Consider the following 22,612-nt stretch of genomic DNA (forward strand, 5'->3'; position numbering starts at 1 on the left):
CGACGAAGCAGTTGTTGGAGAGGTGCTCCCATACAATGAGGTTGAAGAGTTGCTCGTATGTGGTTACGCGGCTACCCTTGATCCATCCCTCGAAGGCTCGGCTGAAATAGTTCACATATTCCAATCAAGTTGTACCCGGGATCCGGGTGCAGTCGCGGAACCTCTGGCGGTACATCTCGGGTGTGAGCCCATAACGAGTGAGGAGGGCGGCCTTCATGTGATCATAGGACGTCATCTGATGGTCCGGGAGCTGTAGCAGGGCATCGCGGCCTTCATTGACGAACCTCCCCCATAGGCCGGCTCCCCAGTCACTTCGATCGATCCAGTGGGAGGTCATGGCGATCTCATAGGCCTTGAACCACTGTTGTATGTCGTTGTTCCTATAATATTCTCGGACGACATCTTTAGGGATGTGGACTTTCGGTTCTGTAGCGCCCGGGGTGCGCGGTTGCTCGGGCACCCCTAGTTCTTTGTTTTGTTTTCGCAATTCGATTTCAGCTAGCTTGCGCTCGGGTTCGTATGCCAGTCTTTTCTCTTCGAGTTCTCTTTGTCTTTGCTTTTTCTTCCCGCTCTTCTCGGAGCCGTAAGTGTTCTAAGTTCAGTTTTTGTTCTGCTAGTTTCAGCTCTCCGTCCAACTTGAGCCGTGCCAACTCCAATTCGTGGAGTCTGGTTTTTTTTTCTCGTTCTTGGATCTCTTCCCGGGAGAGACCCGCTCTCCTTTCTTCGGGAGAAGTGGTGTTTGTCTCTGGCGCTTCGACGTCTTGGTCCCGGGGTCTGACTGCACCGGTTTCTGCCCAAGATTCTAGGGCGTGTTGAAAATAGTCTTTTGTGCTCAGACCGGTGGTAGCAATGCCTAGTTCTATGCAAAATTGTTTTAGCTCTCGATGGCTGTACTCTTCCAATTTCTCCATCTGGAATTTCTGTGGATCCGCTCTTTCGTTGACATTGTAGTTTAGTCGTGGGGTGAGTTACTCTCTGTACGGTACGCGTTGGTTCGGATCGCGCCGCTGGCCACCAATGTTAGACGGGACCTGGAGGGTCGGCCGAGGACAGGGGGAGAGGTCTCCGGGGAGAGCCATCTCCAGCGATCGTACAGACCAGTAACTTCCCCCCCACAGATGGGCACCACACAAAGATAAGGTTTAACGTTCTTTATAAGCAAATCTTGAAGTACGGTAGTATGGTACAAGGAGGTCTGGACACAGGGGTCCCCTCAGTTCTAGTCTCTTGGAAGGAAAAGGGGGGTTGCGGGACAGACCTGTTACCAACTGGTAGTGGATGAAATGATGGCAGCTCACAATCCTCAAGCTCGGCGTTCTAGGAGATCGGGCCGCGGCAGCGCCAGCAGGTCCCGAGGAGATCGTAGATGGTACCGGGCCGCGGCAGCGCCAGCAGGTCCCGAGGAGCTCGTAGATGGTAACGGGCCGCGGCAGCACCAGCAGGTCCCGACGAGGATGAAGGTTGCAGAAGGCCGCGGCAGCGCCAGCAGGCAGGACAACAGTTCGCAAGGCAGGGCTGCAGCAGCGCCAACAGTCCGTCAAGGATGAGTTCTTCTAGGTGTCTCTCGACTCCAGGATACAACTGCCTTCCTGCTCTGGAGCTGCCCCAGTTATAGGTCTGGCGCCCTTTGAAGTCCGGACCCTCGCACTGGGAGGTCGGAAGGTCCGGGATGAGGGAGTCCAGACACCCAGCAGGGGGGTGGAGCCAGTGCCCGGGGAGGCTGGGGGCGATTGGCACCTGGCGGGGGAGAGCTCCTCTCTCCCATTAACCTGCCAAGTGGTCCGTTCACCTCCTGGGTGGATGGTGGTGCCGGGATGTCGGGGCCAGGCCCAGGGTTATGGTCGAGCTGAGGCCACGCGGCCTTGTGGTGCAGTGTCCAAGATGGCGGCTGGGCCCGGGCAAGGGTACTGGCGGTGGCCCGGGCCAGTGATACCGAGATGTTCGGGGGCAGGTGTCCCGTGTGGGACGGGTCACGGGTGACTTCTGTGGGTAGCTGCTGGAGGGTCGGTGCTCTGGCTCTGTCGTGCGGGGAGGGAGCGAGCCCGTTTCTGGGGCATGTCCAACACCTGTCAAGAGGGGCACACCTTTCACCATGGGGGGCACCAAGTTAGATGCTCAGGGACGGTATTGTTTACTGTGGGGGAGACTGGGACAATTGGCGGTCACACTGGTGTGCTGCTACAGCCCGAACACAGATGACTCAGTTCTTCAGAGCTGTGGGCGACCTGGAGACCTCTTCATACTGACACACAAGAAGGTACACACTTTACGGCACAGGCACGATCATGGGCGAGGCTCAATTACATACTTCTCTCCCCAGTTTTACACCGCGCTCATAAAAGCGCAACACCTCCCTCGAACCTATTCTGACCATTCGCCTGTAAAAATTACATTGAGGACTACAGACTTAGGCCCTCCAAAAACTGCCTGGCGCTTACAACCTACGATGCTACTAGACAATGCGTTTCAAGAAGAATTACGCGAAGAAGCCTTAGATTTTTTTTAAGCGCAACTAGGACTCAGTAAAGGAGGTAGAGACTATCTGGGACGCCTTTAAGGTAACCTTAAGTGGGATTTGCATAGCTAAGGGGTCGGGAATACTAAAGAGTATAATGTCGAAATTGACTTAACTAGACACTGAGCTCAAAATCCTTGAAACATCCCTGGCTACCTGCCCGGATGATGCGACCCTCTCAAACATACGGGAAAAATTGACTGAATATACCGATGAAGCCGCTAGAGAATCCAAATTTAGGAGTAAACACTGGATAGCTCGCCGATATGGCGAAGGCGAAAAACCAGGTAAGGGCCTTGCTGCGACGATTAGATTAACACGGTGGCCGAACGTTGTCTTGTAACTTGAGGGACCGATGGAGTGGTGTATAGAGACACTACGCAAATTCTTAACGCTTTTGTGACACACTATACTACACTTTACACGTCCTCTAGGACTGGCAGTCTCCAACTACAGGAATACCTGGACGACATTTCCCTACGTTCGTTGAGTGATGCACAGAGCATTCCGAAGCGCCCCTTTCGAACTAGACTAAATGCACGATGCTATCATGAGTATGCAGTCTGGTAAGGCTACGGGATTGGATGGGATCCCAATAGAATTTTATAAAGCATACGTTGACTTTATGGCTCCGGTGGTGAGAGGTCTATGAAGATGCACTGGAGGTTGGCCATCTTCCCCTTCCATGCGTGCCACGCTTATCACCACGCTCTTGAAACCGGTGAATAGTTGCGACTCGTACAGGCCCCTATCATTGCTCAATTACGATGTGAAAATACTTGTGAAATTAATTGCCACTCGTATCAACCTCCTGCTCCCTACACTAATTCTGCCTGATCAATCGGGCTTCGTCCTTGGTAGAGCGACATCACATAACCTACGTACCTTCTTCCCGGTCTTGAACATGGTCCATGAGGACCAACCAATGGCTGCCATATTCCTTGGTGCCATCAAGGCCTTTGATTCACTGGAGTGGGACTGTGTGTTTCAGGTGATGGAACGTATGGGCTTTCCGGCAATCTTTATATCTTGGATTAGACTTTTATATGAGTCACCTGTGGCCAAAGTGGCTATTAATGGTACTGTCCTCAGATTTTTCCATCACTAGAGGCATAAGGCAGGGATGCCCTCTGTAGCCACTGTTTGCTATTGGTACAGAACCTCTGGCGCCGACATTGCGGCAGCACTACAAGGAAAAAGCGTTGATGTTTCCAGAGACAGATATTGATATCAATGTATGCCGATATCACCCTATATGTGCGGGATCCCGGCCATAACTTAAACCCCATTCTCGGAGTTTAGCTGCTTTGGTAGGCTTTCCGAAATTCAGATAAACTGGGGCAAATCCTGTATCTTCCCTCTTACGGTGTCCACAGAGAAATTTGTGTTAGATTATCCCATTGCTTGGTGTGAATGAGATTTCAGATACTTGGGGATCCACATAGAAAAAGATAGAGATGAACTATTACGAGCAAACTATGGTACGACTATGACCCGTATTGTAGATTATATCACGAGATGGATCACCCTCCCCCTGTCCGTGGTGGGCAGAACGTCTTTGAAAAAAATGGTAATATTGCCACAGTTTATCTGTTTCTGAACATTCCATTGTACCCGGGCTGGTATTTTTTCCAGCAACTCCGAGCGGAGCTCATTCGCTTGGTTTGGGGTGGAAAATCGCCTCGACTCAAATGGGACACTCATTAGACCATACAATCAAGGGGGAATTGGCGTCCCTGATTTTGAGCTGTATTACTATGCCTACTTATGGGTGAGACAGCCTAGTGGCTCAAGTGGCGGCGGAACACTGGCTGGCGCATCCAATCCCAATAGAAGGGGCACTATACGCCCATCCCAGGGTAGAGATAAGACACCTAGGACAGTAATGAGCACGGTAAATGCATGGACCTGGCTGTCGGCTATATTACAGTCTGACATGCTCTCTTCGCCACTAATGCCATTCGTTTATCATCCGGATATGCCCTTACTACAGGAGGCAGTCTTTCGCAAATTGCTTAAAGGCATACATGTCACAACATGGGGTGACCTGTAGCCTGCTGGAGTGTTCCGATCGATGGACCATTTATATGAAGGCATACAGCCATCCCCACTTGACACTTTCCTGTACATTAGACTGTCAAGGATTGAAAGCGCTTATACCAGATTTTCCCCAGGAACCTCAGGTTCTTGCACCATTGCAACGCATCTTTAAGATGAGACACCCAAAAAACTGGTCTCCACAATCTATAGAACAGTCCACACATTGGTAGACGCTCCACCGCTAGCGGCCAAAGCAAAATGGGACTAAGAGCTGGGGGCGCCACTTACAGACAAACAATGGGAGTTTTGCCTACAGCAGACTGAACGCGTTTCATCAAGCAGCAGATTTAGAATTATGCACTACAAATTCTTACACAGATTATACTACACTCGTACGAATGCACAGATTTCAGCTACGCACCGCTGACCACTGTGACAGGTGTCATGCCCCAGGGGCTGACTTTCTACACCTGGCGTGGGAATGTGATGAAGTGCAAATCTACTGGTGTCAGGTGTTTGCAGCATTGTCCAAAATGATTAATACTGGGATGGAGCCCTTCCCCATCCTGGCTCTCCTGGGGTATGTAGAACCAATACAGGCCGTGCACTGCAAATTTACCGCTCTAGCCTTCCTTGTGGCTAAACAAAGAGTTGCATGCAGATGGGGCAGGGCCCCGAAATTTAAGGATTGGCTACACGATCTTACATATTGCCAGGAACAGATAAGTACATATTCTGAGTTATTACCGGTCTCCTCACGGCCAACTGATATTTGGGCTCCATTGCAGTGTTACCTACTAGAAGCGAATGACTCCACTGACGCAAAACACCTAATTTAGCACAAGCTTGAGGGCCCTCTAATATTTCACTTGACACTCATGCAAGGGCTAGGCCACGAGAGGTTGGAATTAGGATGCTGGATTGTGTACCAAATATTTCATACCTGGAGTGCAAGGCTGCCTTGCTGTACTGTCTGGTTCTGGTTGGATTGCCTTCTCATTACTTAAGTTCTACTGCTCATGATTCAATATGCTGCCTTAATTGGTATTGTAATGGAGGGACTGTAATCAATGCATATATGATGGTACCGCACATATTTTGCGATGTCTAACGTGGGGGCAGCTCTGTGTCGAGACCATCCGATTATTGCTCTATGAAGATGGCATATATTTGTGTATGATTGTTCTCTGGCTAAGTAGCTGCACTGTTGACTATAAGCTGTAATGTGTACCTAGAAATGCACCTTTTTGATGTATTGTTGCTAAAATTTTACAAATGTTTTTTTTAAAACAAAAGGGGAGTAAAGATTCTAAGGGGGGGGGTCCTGCTCTGAGTAGAGGGGATGAGTTGGGTCCTGCCCCTGGTATTCTGTGCCTTCACGGTGTTTCATATGGGTCTAGGAACCTGTCCAGGGAAGCCCACAGTCCCCTATTAGCGTTTCTCCATGGTGTTGCGTAGGGCTGGGAAGTCTGCTCCTCTCAAGAATGTTACCCAATTGAGCCATCCCTTGGATGTTGCTTTGGATGTGTCCTTCCAATTGGTGAGGACTATTTTACCTACTGCAGTTAGTAAGAGATCAAGAAAGCTTCTGTCATGTTGCGAGTCTCATTCAGATGTTATGAATGCGGTGGTGAGTGAGGAGAACTCTGCTTTAAGGGTGCACCCTAGGGCTTTGTTTATGAAGGAGAAAGTTTTGCTCCCAAATGTTTTGACCTTTGTGCAGTGGAAAATGAGGTGGGCCAGGTCCCCCTGTTCTATGTCGCAGTTCCAGCATCTGTCGTGTTCCCTCAAACCCATGGCTGCTAGGCGAGCCGGGGTCCAGTAGACTTTGTGTAGCAGTCAGAACTGTGTCTGGGCAAGCACAGGAGAGCATGCTTTTCGAGGGAGTCGACCAGAGGGGGTTTCTTTCTTTTTTTGGTCAGGGCGGAGTCTAGTTCTGCCTTCCAGTGGTTGGTTGTTTTGTTAAGCGTGCATGTGTTGGGGCTGAGTAGTTTGTAGATGTGGTAGACCTGATGGCCAATTTTGTTTAGGCTCTCCATATACTGGAAAATTGAGGGAACGTGTTCGGTTATGCTAGATTTGGTTTGGGCAGTTCTCATTTTAACAAAGTTGTAGAGTTCTATGTCTGGTAGTGGATGACGTTTTTGTAACCTGCTGAAAGTTAGGGGTGCTCCCTCTTCTTCCAGATGGGCTAGGAATGAGATCCCTAGGCTTTTCCATGCGTCTATGGTTAGGGGTTTCCCTCTATTTTATTTTTGAGTTTCCCCACAGCGATTCCCATTTCTAGTCTTTAATGCTGTATTTTAGATTTTTTATCTACCTTAATCAGGGCAAGTCTGGTGTTTTTGAATGAGGCTCATGTTTTGTGATTGTTTGTGGTTTGTAGTGTTAGTGGGTCGAGGTTATTGAGTATGGCCCTCTCCACCGTGAGCCACACCGGCGTGTAGCTCTGGTTGGGACAGATCCAATAGATCCCCTGTCTCGCAATGAATGCAGTCAGAAAAGTTCTGAAGTCTGCCAGGTTCAGGCCCCCTAGTTTCTTCTCTAATCGTAGTTTCTTCAGGCTTATTCTGTTTTTTGTCTTGCCAAAGGAATTTGTTTAGCAATTTGTCAAGCAATTTGTCAGTCTTGTGGTGGAAGTCATCAAAGTGTAATTTAGATCCATTCGGCCAGGTAGTTGATCGCCGGAGTGATAATCTTAATTGTTTACTCTGCCCCACCAGGATAGGTTAGCTTCTCGTTAAATCCACAGTTGTTCGCCGAAATGGATCCCTAGGTATCTGATGAACCCGGGTTGCCATACAAGACCTGACTTGTCAAGTACCCCTCTGGTGGTATGGATAATGAGAGGCATGCGTTCCGTTTTGTCTCGGAGTTTATATCCTGAGTGGGCTGAGTACTTACCGATGTTGTCCATGAGGGCAGGGATGGAGGATTTGGGGTTATTCTGAGTGAGTATGTCTGCATAGGCTGCTAGTTTGGCTGTGGCCTTGTTTATATGGACCCCTGCCACACCTCTGTTGGTTAGGATTGCCCTTATCAGGGGTTCGAGCGCCAGTAAGAAGCGCAGGGGACAGGGGGCAGCCCTGTCTTCACCCTTGCTGTAGGGTGAGTTGTTATGAGACCCCCCTCTTGATTGCACTATACGCAAAACCACGGCGCAAATAGCTATCACTTTCCGCGTGTATTTTGCTCCCAAGTTTTTTAACCTCATGCATTGTTCTAGGAATGCCAGGACCCTGTTGAAGACTTTCTCTGCGTCTAGGGTGATTGCCACGGCCTGTTTACTAGATTTGGCCGACTGTTCGAGAACGTGGCACAGGAGTCTTGTGTTATGTGACATGCGTGTCTTCAGTAAGCCTACTTGTGAGTTGCCTATCAGCTGTGGGAGGATTGTGTTGAGTCTTGTGGCTAGTATTTTGTCATTGATTTTGCAGTCCAAGTTGAGCGATATGGGTCTGTAGTTTTGGGGGTGTTGAGTGTCCTTGCTTTCCTTGGGGATAATTATGTTTGCTTCCGCCATAGTATTGGTCACCCTTCGCTCCCCCTCGCAGTGGTGGAAGACCTTTTTCATGGTTGGGAGTAGTTGTGGCCTAAAGCTTTTGTAGGACGCTGTGTAGCTGTCCGGCCTGGGTCCTTTTTGTCTTTAAGCGAGTTAATTGCCAACGTAATTTCGGAAGTGCTCATCTCCCTACCAAGTGTGATTGCTTCCTCGTTTATCTTGGAAAGGTTAAGTCTGTTTAGGTAATCATTGACTCAGTCATGGTCTAGTGAGTCGTCTTTTATATAGTTCCTGGTAAAATTCACAGAACGTACGTAAGATGTCTTTGTGCTGAGTGTGCGTGTTGAGTGAGTCAGTGATGGATGATAAGGTATGTTGCCTCTGTCTTCAGATATGTAGCTAAGGATTTCCCTACTTTATTGGCCTTGCATAGGTTGATCTGTTTGTATTTGTTAATCCAGTCCTGCCCTTTCACTCAGAATCCTGTTGTATTCGAATTTTTTTTTCGTCAACTCTTTTAGTGAGGTTGTGTTCCTTGTACCTTAGATATCAAAAGTCTAGAGGAAACCCATATCAGTTTCTAACGTGTCTAGATATAATCTAGCTACCCATTTCTGTTTAGCCATGATGTTGATTAGTGTCCCTCTGACTGTCTTTTAGAGCGTCCCACACGACGTTGGGTTCCATATCTCCCATATTGTTTAATGTACTCGTTAATGGCCTGCTTTATTTTAGCCTCGTCTTCTTGGTTTGTCAGGACAGCGTTATTTAACCTCTACTTGTGTGTGATGTGTTTGTTGTGTCGGCCCGACAGTTGCAAGCTGATGCATGAGTGATCTGAGATGGTCCTAGCCGCTGTCTCAGAGTGGTCTATTAGGTGGGTGTGAGTGCCTGATATTAGGATGTAGTCTAGTCTACTGTAGGAGTTGTATGGGTTGGCGTAAAAAGTATAGTCTCTGGTGTCCGGGTGTTGTAGTCTCCATGGATACCAAAGATGGAATCTGTTTCATGTGTTTTTTTTTTTTAAATTATGTGAGGCTGGGGGAAGGGTGTGCGCTTGTGATTATCTGTCCAGGGTGTAGTCAAGAGCTAAGTTGAAGTCACCCGCCTAAACGGTCATGTCATTTTGGGCCTTTTCTACTAGTCTCTTGGAGACATCTTCCCAGTATGCGGTGTCATCTGTTTGTGGCGTATATGTTCGCAACTAGGATTGTTTCGCTCCCTCTTCAACTGTTACTAGTAGTCTACCTGCGTCATCGTGCAGTTGGTCCTCTTTGGTGATTCTAGAGTTCTTGTTGGTGATCACTCCTCATTTTTTCCCTACCGCTGCTGAGCATGCAGTCTGTCCTTTCTATCTTGCCTTAACTCTAGCCGCGTCTTCTAGGGATAATTTGGTTTCTTGTAGCAGTATGACGTCCCTTTTAGTCTTGGCTGAGTAGTCTAGTACCTTCCTCTTGACTGGGTGGTTAAGGCAGGGGTGTGGAATTTAATAAAATATCTTATTGTCCATGGGCCATGTTGCTTCATAAATCTAGTTGCCCTGTAACAAAATCCACTTCTCCCTTTTGTGCCATGTAATGCGGCGACAAACTACAGCAGAAATCTCATTATATAGGAGTTCTGATATAACCTCTCTAATTATGCCAGGGCTCTTTGCCAATGCTTGTTAGAATGGTGAGGGTCCAGCAGCTCCCACACGGATACAGTTTTACAAAAACCATGCTTGAACAAGTCTCGCATTGACAAAACCAAAGGCTTTGCCACTGCTTGTTTATTTTTGTTTTCGGTAATCGTATTTAAACTGGTTACACTGATTTTCCATTATGAATATTTTTGGGGAAATACAAGCATACATCAACATGTTGCTAAATGATGCAGCAAAGATATGGTACCTAATCTTACAGTAGCAAAATGTTTTTTTTCCTACTTGCATTTTTTTAAACATTTTATTTTGAAAGCAAAGAATCATCACTCTTGCTTTGAAGCTTCAGCAAATATTTGCATATAATCGGAGCATTCTGGGATCATTATACATAGCCTCATATTACTAAACTTTGAAAACGTATATACACATTTATACTGAAACCACCGTCAGTAGTGCAGGCCGAGCTTACAGCGTTTACTTTTAGGGCTCACCCTTATAATAAAGGCTTTGCATTAATGAACCATAAATACAATCTTGAACAGCATTTAACACATGGACACAAATATTACCTTAACTGCAGACATTGCCCTATCCTGATCCATAAAGTGATACTGTAAACTGGCGGGGTTGGGCCTACTTGTCCCAAGGCCAAAATACACTTAAACTTGTTGCCCTTGACCCCAAACAATATGTCCCGGGAGTCGGGCTATAGGAATTCCACATCCTTGGTTAAGGCCCTTGACATTGAGGGAGACTATCTTCAGATTATTTGCCAGGGAGCTGTTGTGCGACACATCTTAGATTGAATGCGTGCCCCGCATCCTCCCCGCACCTCATTGTGGGTAGCATTCCCTGTTTTTGGTTTTGTTAGTCAACCTTGTGCCCCGTCGGCATCCCTCCAGGGTCCCTCTTTGGTTAGGAGCTTCGCTATGATGAGATCCCATTCCCGTATATCTGGTTTCCTTTGGGCAAGTGTTGAGCAGGATGTAGAAAGGATTGTGTGTAGTAGGAGTTGACAGAGTAGTCCAGAGACACCGGTACTTCGGATAAGACCGACAGGACGAACTAGACAACCTGGACAAGGCAGACAAAAACAGACTAACTTTCCACTCACACTCCCCCCCTCATCCCCCACCTCTCCCAGCTCCCACCCTCTTCCCCCCCCTCTCCCCTCAACCTCGTTCCTAGCACGCTGAAAGTGCGACGGCAAGATTCTCGATCCGCCTCCATGAGATTGACTCGTTTGGCTCCCCATCTGTCTCATGGGTGGTGCCCTTCGTCAGACTTTATTGGTCTCCCATATTGGTAGCACCTGGTTAGGGCTAGCAGATTGTGTTGGACTGTCCTTTTGGAGCAGGGTCATGGCTGATTTGCATATGGTTGGGTCCAAACTGGTGTGGCATGGTGTGCAAAATGATGGTCTGGGATGCGGCTTGAGTAATTACCGGTGGATTCCGCATTTTCTCTGACTGCTTTTCTGCTCTCGTCTGCCCAACAAAGGTGAAATAGACATGTGTACTCCCGGGCATTCCCTGCCGGCCCGCTCACCAAAGAGCTTTTCAGTACCTTTTTTAGTAGAGGCGGGTAGATAGATGACTTCCAATAGATATATTTTCTTAATACATTGTTTTTCTAGCAAGATCTCCTTTCCTTCGCCTTGATTCAGAGTTCTCACTTTTAAATTCCATGTCTTTTAAGATTACCCCACTGGACCTCCCATATTTATGAAGTGGCCATAAATATTATGTTAATTTATCTAACGATCAACCGAGCCTGACAGGATATGAATATGCAGTATTCATATCCTGTCGGGTAACCAGATTTTTTTTTCTGCTTTAGTCTTTCACTTTCAAGATTACTGCTTTTTAACTTGTGGCTGTTCTTCCTACATGTGATCAAGTCTTTCTCAACTGGTGTCAGTTGAGTTTGCAGTTTGTTTTTGTTTAATTTTGTGCCTGGCTTGTGTTTGGTAAGCTTCTGAGAATGTATCTTGATCCCAATGCTAATCCCCAGGTTCAAATCCGAAAGGTAAATACTGTTCCAGAAATGTTACATGAATTTCCAGAAGTGTTTTTTGAAAAAGTGGGTGGCATTAAAGGTTATGTGCATTACATTAAATTCAAGACTGGTGATATCCTTGTTGTGTTTAAGGTTAGGGCTATATGGTTTATCCTGAAGGTTGCAGTCAAGATGGATTTGAATCGATTAGGTGAGGAGGGGATAGTTGCACCTGCAGTAGTTGCCACCCAGAATTATGGCGAGATCAGACTTTGCAGGGATCTATGAAAGCTCAACAGTGAAGTAGTTGAGGACAGGGTACCCCCTACCTAACATTTCTAAGATGGTACGCCTATTGAGGGATGCCAAGTTCTTCACGTTGGCTCTAATCTCTGCTTTTCACCAGAATTGCTTGGTTGAAGATTCTTAGGCTCTAACTGCTTTTTACACCAGTTGGGATTTTCTGTTTTAGCAGGATGCCGTTTGGATGCTGTTTGTCAGTCTGTCAACTCCTGGAGTGGCTATGACCCCTGCATCGTTCACTACAGCCCCCTAAATTTCTAACAGTGCCCACTTCAGGAAACTAAACTCCCCATGAACTAACTGTGGGCAAGTCTTTTCCCCTGACAAGATCTCAATCAAATGCCCTACATGTAAGCATGACCTTACACCACACAGGCTAGACCACACCCACAATAAAGCTGAATTTAGAATCTTCCTCCAATTGTAGATCCCTGCCCACACATACGGCAGAGATCTTGATGCTTCTCAGAGACCGAGACCCTGATCTACTTTTCCTTACGGAAACATGGCTCACCCCCTAGCTCAGAGCCAGATATTGCGCAAGCTCTTCCCCCTGGCTTCGTGCTACAAAGAATTGACCGACGGGTCGAGGTGGTGAGTTCGCCATTGCCCATAAGAAACAGCTTACCTGTCGCCTCCTGGGCAACCCGCTCAGACTGCGAGAATGTTTAGTTTTCTATTGAATTCTGCCCACTTCTCGTCTTTACCGGCATTGATTTATCGTCCCCTCGGGCCAGTGGGGTCATTTAATAACTCACTGCTCGAGGCCACTATAAATTTGACAGCACAACAGGCATTTTCACGATCCTGGGAGATTTCAACCTCCATTTTGATGAGCCGCTAGTTCTCAATGCATGCAAGCTGTCCAGAGATCTCTGATCTCTTAAACTCTCCCAAAAAATGAGTAAGACCACTCATGCTAGAGGACATCTTCTCGACCAAGTGTTCTCTAGCCTAGCCGACCTTAAGGGAACTGACCCTATTCATTACCATGGATGGATCACTTACTGATCTTGTTTGGTCACCCCAGACAACCAGACCCATGACTCCATCATCCTGGACATTTGGTCGCCCCTGGAACAAGCTCCCCCTAGGGAAATGGTCCCAGGAGCTGGAAAAGACAAACCCTAGCTTAACTTTTCTCTGCTGGATCGAGGAATCACTCAATGCGGTCCTCCCAAAGATCAAGATAAATGAATCATCAGGGCCCCATAATGCCCAATGGTTCACACCGGAATTATGCCCCTTAAAGCAGCAATGTAAAGTGAAGGAAAGACATTGGAGGAGAGTTTCTTCCTTCTAAAGAACAGGACTATAGGCTAGCCATTCTTGCCTACAATGCAGAATTAAGGAAAGCTCAAGCATCTTATTATGAGAACAGATTCTTAGCAGCGTCCAACTCTCCCATAAAAACCTTTAAGATTATCAAAAATTGACTTAAACCCTCCACCCCCTCACCGCTCTATTGACTGTGGTAGAGGAAAGTAGAAATCTTAGACTCTGGAGGTTTGGCGGCCATTCTACTCCTGGACCTGAGTGCTGCTTTTGATATGGTGAACCACTCTATTCTGATCCGGCGACTCTGGAACATAGAAATGGATGGTACAGCCCTCCAATGGCTAGCCTCTTTCCTGGAGGGAAGAACCTTTCGGGTTTTTGAGAAATATTTTTTCTGAGCCCACACACTTCCTGAGCAGGGTGCCTCAGGGCTCCTCACTCAGCCAACCTATTTTTAATGTTTATGTCCCCTCTAGCAGCCAGAATAGCTCCACATGGAATCCGGATAATCACCTATGCCGATGACATTCAACTGGTGGTCTGGCTCAATCAAGCCGAACAGTAAATCCATACCCTCTACTCCTGTGTAAACGATATCTCAAACTGGATGGATGACTCCCAGCTTAGGTTTAATGGAGGAAAAAACGGGATTATGATTTTAGGCAACTCTCTCCGCTATAATCCCATCTTGGTGTGGCCCTCTTGCATGGGACCAGGACCTCATTCTTAAAATCCAAGCTAGGAAAACAGCAGCTCTCTGCTACAGCTTACTTAGAATGGCCTAATGGGTCCTGCCCCTCCTTTCCTTTGTGGCTAAGAAAGTACTGGTCCAATCATGAATACATTCCATACTGGATTACGCGAACGCCCTGTGCCTGGGCGCTCCCATCTCCGCGGTCTAAACTTCAATCCGTACAAAACAGTGCTGCAAGACTGTTGATGGGAACCACCAATAGGCTATCAACCAAACCGGCCCTCCGCTCCCTCCACTGGCTCCCAGTTCAGGAACGGATTAGGTTCAAGGCCTTGTGCTTAGTACATAAGGCAGGGACTCTGCCCACCTATGATCTCCATGATTCGTCCATATAAAGCCAATCTTAATCTTCGATCAGATCTCTACTTGGCAGAGATTCCTAGGATGAAGAGGTCTAGGAGTGGTGGTTCGTTTCTTTCCTCAAATGCTTCCAAACTCTGGAGTTCCTTGCCGCTCCACCTTCGCTCAATCCATGACCACCTGGCTTTCTGGAAGCAATTAAAGACCATGCTCTTTCCTTAGCTTTTCTGGTCCCCTGTGTCAGTTACTAGCTCTAGGATGCTTCGGGGTAGCCATGTGCTCTATAAATGTCCTTCCATTATGTGTTCTAAGTCTTGAAGGTATTCATTTGAAAGTCAACAAATTCAAGTTTTGTCAACCGTAAAAAGGTTTATTGGGTCATGCTATCATAGCTGAAGATGTTAAACCCAGAACTGATATTGTCTTAACCATTACAGATTTGCCACATCACTTCAAGGAAGAAGAAATGCAAGTTTGTATGGGTATGGCTGAGTTTTGTAGCAAGTTAATTCCTAATTTTGCTTGTCAAACTTCGCTATTTGGCAGTTGCTCAAGAAATGGTCGAGTTGAATTGGGCCAAAAAATTGCAAGAATTTTCTAATATCAAACTAGTTTAGCTTTCGTGCAGTCTTTTTGAAGAGAGCTTTGTTACTGGTTTGCCTTGTATTCTTGTGACTGATGCGAGGGAGAGGTTTGGGTGCTGTATTGAGACAGTACTGTGATGGCTGTGACGTTACGATTGTACTCTACTCTTTGCAAGGAGCAGAGGTTCAGTAACCCAACATAGAAAAGGAGGCTTTAGGAGGTCAGTGAACTGGGCAGTAAGGAAGTTCAAACAAGTTTTATGGGGTGTGAAGTTTGTTGTTGAAACTGATCACAAACCTCTTCAAGAGGCTTTTGGCAAGAAAAGGTTTGTTACTTTTTGCATATATAGATTGTTGGCTGCTTTGCAGGATTATACTTTTTCTGTGTCCTTTATTCCTGGTATTAACAATAAGACAACAGATTGTTTATTGAATTTGATCAGAGTCTTTAAGTGCTGGGGAAGATACACAGTGGAAAGATGAGGTCAGGGTATGTAAACTTTCTGATGGAAGTGTGGTTGAGTGAAACTGACCAGGAAGAATTTCCCTCAAAGGTCAGGGAATCTATCAAGGGTGTTAGTGAGGTTTCAGTTAGCGGAATGGTTTTTCATGAAGGTTTGGGTGAGCTTCATGTTAGCGACCAGCTAATAGTCAAATGTGGAAGGTTATTTCCTCCGTGTGGTGTGAAGTCAGTTGGTGCAGCCTGCACACTAAGGTCATCGGGGCTTATGCAAGACCAAGTAATGATTACAAGATCATTATTGGTGGCTTGGTATGGACATTCAGGTGGAAAATATTGCAAGATATTATGACTGCCAGGTGAGTGATCAGACGCAGAAAATCAAATCTCCTATAATTTGTCATGAGATTCCTGGCAGTGAGTGAGGAATTATTGTTGGAGATCATGGGACCTTTGAACTTTGGTATGCCGAAGTATTTAGTGGTACTAATGGCCATGCATTCGAGGTGTTGAGGTGGCCTGAGGTCAGTGTAGGGCAAGAAATCTCAATCTTCGCTGATCAGGTTTTTCAACCAGGTGTTCTACCTCAAAAGAGATTAAGTTTCTGAATGAGGTATTCTACACAAGAAGCGTGCCTTGTACCACCCAAACGCAAATGGGATGGTGAAATGATGCAATGCTCCAAGAAAATTCTAGTTGCAAAACATGGAGGGCATGATTGTTTCCTAGTGGTGAAGGATATGATAGTGGAATATAGGGTTACTCCTCCCTGTACAATGGGAATTCCTTTTTTATTTGCTTAAACAATGCATGCCATGTATTATGTGTCTGCCCTTGGTAAGCAGGTACAACACTTCACGAGAGGGTTTAAATGAGGAAAGGCTAGAGAACTGTACATGCAATGTGAAAGAAAAAAAACTGTCTGACCGCTGTAAAGCAGTCCAGTCCCGTCCCTTGGTGTTAAGGTGGGGTGGATATGGTAAAGGTGAAACTAGCAAAGGGAATGAGGCCATTCTTCATGTGTTGTAGATTTTATCGAGTGACCAAAGTATTTCATGGGGCTGTTAAGTTGGATGATAGGATTTGGAATTTTAACAAAATTGTAATCCATAATCCCATCTGAAATGTTTTCATTTTTCTATTCCTTAGGATTTTTGGTTTGTGTGAAGTTTGTTTTTCTTTGGCAGTGGGAAATATGTGATATAGTTAGTAGGTGTATTTATTAGAACATGTATTTGGCATCTCCTGCATGTTTCCCTTTGGCCTGTGTTATGGTGTGTTCTTGTGGAATGTTGTAATGTTTGTACTTTAGTGGGGAGTTTTGAAGATATTCTAACTCCCTCCGCTGGCTCCTGTGGCTGGAGTTTCCTTTTCTTGCAATAAGCTTACAGATTACTTTGATGCTGGAATTATTTACTGTCCACTCTTCTGTTTTGTCCACCTTTCATTTTCAGGATTACTACTCTTTACCTCTTGGCTGTTCTCCCTCCCGTGTAAATGAGACTTTCAGAAATGGTGTCAGAAGAGTTAACCTTTCCTGTTGGTATGCACCTTCAAAACATACAAAATGATGAGTAAGCTGTACAGTGTGTCTACTAACAATTGGCAAAGCCAGCAGGGCTCAAAGACTAGACCGATTTGGCTTTGCCAATACATATTTCGGGAGAAAAGATGTCCTCTGTCCTTTATTAATGCTGTGCTTCCACAGTATCTTTTTCAGTTCATGACCTCGTGACTCAGTTTTTTGCAAGGTTGTCATCTTAAAGCCCTTGGTGTGTTAGTAACACACCGGACTATATGACTTCAGATTCAGACATGGGATTTCTGCGATCCGTTGCGGCTCTGTAATCCCCCTTTCCTTGTGTGGTTTAAAGATCCTTAACTTCTCTACTTGTCTGATACAAGTCTCATGCTGGTAGGGTAGAGAAAGTGATGCATCGTATGGATATTAATTTTTGAGATTTCCAAAATACATGGAAGTAATTCTGTAACTTGTTGCAGATAATCATGTACTCTGATTTAGGATGTTTATGGCTGTGGAAGGCATGGAATTGCACAATTTGTGTCGGTAATCACATTTCTGGTCCCGATGTGTCTGGTAGAAAAACCTGCTTAACCAAAGGCAAGAGGGGAGGATTTAGATATGAAATTGAGAAATTACTTGTATTAACCAAAGTACTCCAGCTGTTGGTTATTTGTATTAATCTCACGTTTCCATGCTTTATTTGACCCTTGATGGTATTTACTGCTGAATGCAATATTGAACAGTGGGTCCCAGGCTGGACAGGGTAAAGAATGGTAGGCAAGGGAATGGTGCCCATGGACCACAAGGTGGAATGTAAGGCCCTCAATGAAATATTTTGGCTCAATGTAAATCGCAAATAAGGATACAAGCTGGGAGTCATCGCAAGTAAACACTTAGACTCCAGTGTCTAGGAGGATACTATTAGGAGATGGATTTCAGCAAAGAAGATGAGATTACACCGTGGTCTAAGCTCTGATGATCCCCTGAGGCAGAGGGGGATTGGAAACGCGTCAGCATGCTAATATTTTGTCTGCAAGGGATCCACATTAATTGAAGCTCTAGAGAGGGTGCCACTACATGAAATATACCCAGAGAGCAAATCTCATCCAGAGAAAGATGTCCCCGCAGTATACCTGTTTGAAGCGCTCAATGAACTGAACAATGCTCAATATCATAGCGCCTACAGGCATTGTTTGAATCACCGACTGGTGTAATTGTTTGAATTAATCGCTAGATTAGAATTTATTGTCATCATGTTTAAGTTTTGAATTGTCCAGTTTTTTTATGTGTTAATATTTATTCATGAGGAATGTATAAATGTGTATTCTTTTATGCTTCAAAAAAATGAAAGTCTGTTTGAAATTAAGTTGAATTAATACAACTGTGAAAGTAAAATGCAATGACGTGATGTGTTGTATTTCCAAATCTGCATGAGTAACTAGCAGTTCCAAAACTGGTGGCCAGGTAATTTCTTTTTGAAAAAATATTGCATGTCCTACCGGGCCCCCGAAACGGACGTAACCCCTATAGTTTAAAAAAAAATGGACCAACTACAGCATTTAATACACATGAGTGAATGCCTTATCTCGAACCTGCCCTTCGAGGAAAGAGCCTCAACCTCGTGCAGACACTACTTTTATTGTTTGTGTATTACATTTGTGTAATGTTTGTCCCTTTTTTAATGCTGCTGTTTCCTTTTAACTTTATTCAGATGACTCCCGAAGCTTATGAGAAACTGGGCTTCCCTGGTGCTGTAGAATTGGCGAACATGTTCCGTTTCTACGAAATGAAACCGAACCGTGACATACAGCTCACGTTACAGCTTAACCCCAAGGCCAAGAAGTTTGCAGAGTGGATGGAGCTGAAGAAAGATGCCTTCAAAGACCTGTAGTGGCTGGATCATGCACATTGATTGATAAGCTGGGACTTTTCTTGTGCTTTGTTTCAAAGAACAACATTCTCTGAAATGTCTTCCTGCAACACATAAAGCTTTCAAAGTTGAACTTTATCTAAAGTGCTGGATGCTTCCTTGTGTACCATCAGAAGCTTTGGATTAGCCCAAGTTAATGCAATGCATCTTGTATGAAAAACCTTTGAATCCCAATTTGTAAACAATTTGTTCTTGCAGCAGTGCATAGAAGTTATTTCTCAAATACAATTCACCAAACAGTTTTTGTTTCTGAACTTGTGCCACCTTTTGCCATTGACCAGGAATTTACTTCTCAGACAAGTCCATTCAAAGATCATGATGGGACAGATCAAGCCTTCGCATGTACCACTTGTTGCTGACAAGTTACGTTTTAGTAGAGGCTTATCCACCTGTGTTCTTTTGGAATGTGGGTAATATTATAGATTGAAAAGATGTTCAAATGTCTTGGATTAATAAATGTTTCCAGGATTACTTCTGGACAGCACAGTGTAATCTGCATTCAAGGCAGTTGTTTGTGAATTCATATTAACGTTATTGAAAAAATTCTTTATGCTTAAATACATAATGTGCACTTAAAAGTGTATTTGCATCAATGTAGTTGCACTTGCTCTTTTCCACACTGGGAAATGTATTTCCTTGTGGGGAAATACTTTGCCCTCCAACCCTGCTGTTATTTTGGAGGTGTTTCCTTCCTTTTCTCACTATGGGAAGGGGTTTATACCAACTCTTGAAGGGAGTAAGGGGCATATGTACGACCATTGAGTTTAGCGAGTCGCAAATTGTGAATAATTGCGACTCGCAATTACGGACTCACTAAACTAATGTACTACAGGGTCTTAGACACTGTTTGCGATTCCCAATGGGCAGGGGCGTAGCTAGAGCTTGTGGCGCGCGGGGCTATCCCTCAGATTGCCGCCCCTTGGGGGGAGGGGGTGGGTGGCGGGGGGTGGGGGGTTGCTGGGGGGGGGGGGGTTGCTGGGGGAAAAGGACGGTGAGCACTTGAAAGATGAGTGCTGTAATGTATTGCATGGCGTGAGGTAGTGTCTGCACCTGTGCAGTAATATAGCCCAGGCTGTCCTGGAACTCATTCGTAGCCCAGCTCAGCTCTCATCCTAACCACCCTACATAGATAATCCCTTTTTAAACGCCCCTGGAGTTAGTCATTGAGGGGAAACATCGTGGGTCACTTTTCAGCGTTCCTTCCGTCCCCTTTCTCTTCCTCAGCACCCATAGACAGAGCTGGGTGGCCTAAGCGCTACACCAACAACCAAATGGCTTGACATGCTCCCACTTTTCCCTCGTGCTTACATCATTCTTTCTCCTCATTGGTCATCCTTCCACCCGGCACCCCTCAGCGCGTCGAAGCAATCTGTGTGGGTAGAAATGGAGAGGGAGCACAGGAGAGAAAAGAGAAGGATGGAGATGGAGAAAGGACAACGAGTGAGAAGAGTAAAAGAGGAGAATATGCACTAGGTGGGAGGCAGTGGGGAGTAAGCAGGATGCCAGAGGCAGCGGAAAGTAGAACGAACGGAAGAGATGGAGGTGACAGACATTGAACGCGAGGAGATGTGAATGAGGTAGAGAGGGAGGGTGGGAGGGTAGGTGGATAAAAGACTGCGTAAAGGCCTGGTGTGCGAGAGAAAAAAGTTGGAGAACTCTTGCGGGAAAGTGAAAACGAAAGCCCACGAAAAAGATATGTGAAGAGTGTAAGTGAAAGAAAGTGATAGAGGGGGAAAAATGTATGTACATGGCTGCAACACAGCCCTCTCCCTTTAGGGCACCCCTTATTAGCAGAAACCCAATGAATGTTAGGGAGTTACTGAGTCTAAGCCGGGTGTGACCCCCTACCTGTCATAAGGGGGCAAAAGAATCCTTGATTGTCCTAGGGAGGAGCTAAAATCGCACCGCAGCCTGACCGTCCCCCTCAGGACCGTGGGGCGCGGCTCAGCCTGAGGTCGGCATTCACTGAAGCCTTCGGAGTCACGGAGTGGAATCGGACCTACTGGCACTGGCACTCTACTCCACTGCTTGCCTGGTGGTGGAAAAGAAAGGGTGCGAGTACAGGGGTAGAGAGTGCTGGTCCCCCCCCCCCCCCCCTCTCATCAGCGGCTGGGGAGTGGGGAACATTGACAATTTGGCAGGCCTGAGTTCTCACTGTGAGCTGGTCGGACCTGAGGGATGCTGTTTGGAGGCGCCGTCTGTCCATCCGAGGTCTTGCGGACCATGCTCCCTTCCACATATGAGACACTGTGGTCCCTGGTGTAGCCTCTCCCCTAAGGCACAATGCATGCAACGGACCAGGATGTCACTAACACGGCGGCGGCACGTAGGCAGGTCTGCAGGCTGCACACACTCCTGACCTGCTTTTAAGTTTTAACTGCAGCAGGCACAGTTGAAATGTGGGACTTTTTATAATTTATTTTTAGGTTTTTTGACAGAGAATTTTTCAGCATTACAATGCAGAAACAATAAGAAAAAAACAATTCAATTGACATACGTTGCCACATACATTAAATATGAATAAAAAAAATCAGAAGACCCTAACGACTAAATCATAGCATTTCAATTAATCCATTCTACTACCAGAGCCAAAATCTTTGAAGCCTTTAATCTCCTCCTACCCCTTTACATGAAAAAGCTGAGAATTCCAGCCTGTGAATGGCTAGCAATCTAGCTCGCCAATTTGAAAAAGTAGGAGCTTCAGAGGACAACCATTGTGACGTTCTACACAAACGGACCTGTGACATAGCTATAAACATGAGAGCAGACTCATATTGCGTATTCCTACTTCAACATTTTTACATACATCAAACCCGAAAATCACCAATGCTGGGGACAGAGTGCATCTCATCTTGAGTGTACTATTAATAAAACCCTCAATATATTCTAAAAACGAAAGAGCGGGGCAGGAATAAAACATATGAATGGCATCAGCCGCAAAAAGTCCACACCATGCACAAGATTCTCCCTTTCTACTACCCCATTTTGAGATTTTTGCAGGTGTATAATATAAGTCCAGCATTGCCATATAGCTTTGAGATCGAAGTGTTCCTGAAACAATGACCTCATTGGCGAGCTCAATCACAGGTGATAAGTCAATGCCTGTCTTCCCGATCTTGGCTTCCCATTTGGCACTTTGAATTGTTAAATCATCAGGAAGAACTGACAATATATATTGATAGAGCGAGTTGATTATACTTCTTTTTTTTAATCAAATATAGCATAGGCACTTGATCCAACATACCCATCAAAATGTTTATAAAGAAAACTATGAATCTGTAACTATTTAAAGAAATCCCGTGATGGCAGCTGGAATTTATCTTTTAAACCATTGTAAGATAGCAATTGCCCATCCCCCCCACCCCCCACCAGATCCCCCTAAGACCCTTAGCCCCTGGATTTGCCATCTATGCATAGTTTGATCTTGAAAAATACTAGGCAAGAGACGAGCAGCTTTAAAAGGTGTGTATAGATTAAGATTTGGAATATTTAATTTCCGCCTTATTTTCTGCCAGATTGAATATGCAGCAATAATAACCTTAAATCGGGTTCGCTTGTAGTAACTAGGCTCCAGCACTTCCAAGAGATTACCCTTAGCCGCAGTACCCAGGAGAATACCCTTAGCCGCAGTACCCAGGCCTATCTCGAAGATAGTAGGACGATTACATATTGGTACTACCGCTTTATCACCAAATAAGAGCACTCCAATTGATTGAGCCATGGCTGCCCAATAGTAAAGAACCAGATTCGGTACAGACTAGCCCCCATGATCACGTGG

At 45.7% G+C, this 22,612-nt stretch overlaps 1 protein-coding gene across 1 annotated transcript in view; it reads left to right on the forward strand.

Annotated features, from left to right (window-relative positions):
- The window catches only part of LOC147685259 (nmrA-like family domain-containing protein 1), a 58,556-nt gene extending 39,230 nt beyond the window's left edge, over nucleotides 1-19,326 (forward strand). The window contains exon 5 of the mRNA XM_086941152.1: nucleotides 18,616-19,326. Within this exon, the coding sequence (XP_086797278.1) occupies nucleotides 18,616-18,795 (180 nt within the window). The 3' untranslated portion in view covers nucleotides 18,796-19,326. The remainder of the gene's footprint in view (nucleotides 1-18,615) is intronic.
- Nucleotides 19,327-22,612: the final 3,286 nt, after the last annotated feature.

The sequence above is a fragment of the Lissotriton vulgaris genome, chromosome 10, assembly GCF_964263255.1.
Source record: "Lissotriton vulgaris chromosome 10, aLisVul1.2, whole genome shotgun sequence".
NCBI classification, from domain to species: Eukaryota; Metazoa; Chordata; class Amphibia; order Caudata; family Salamandridae; genus Lissotriton; species Lissotriton vulgaris.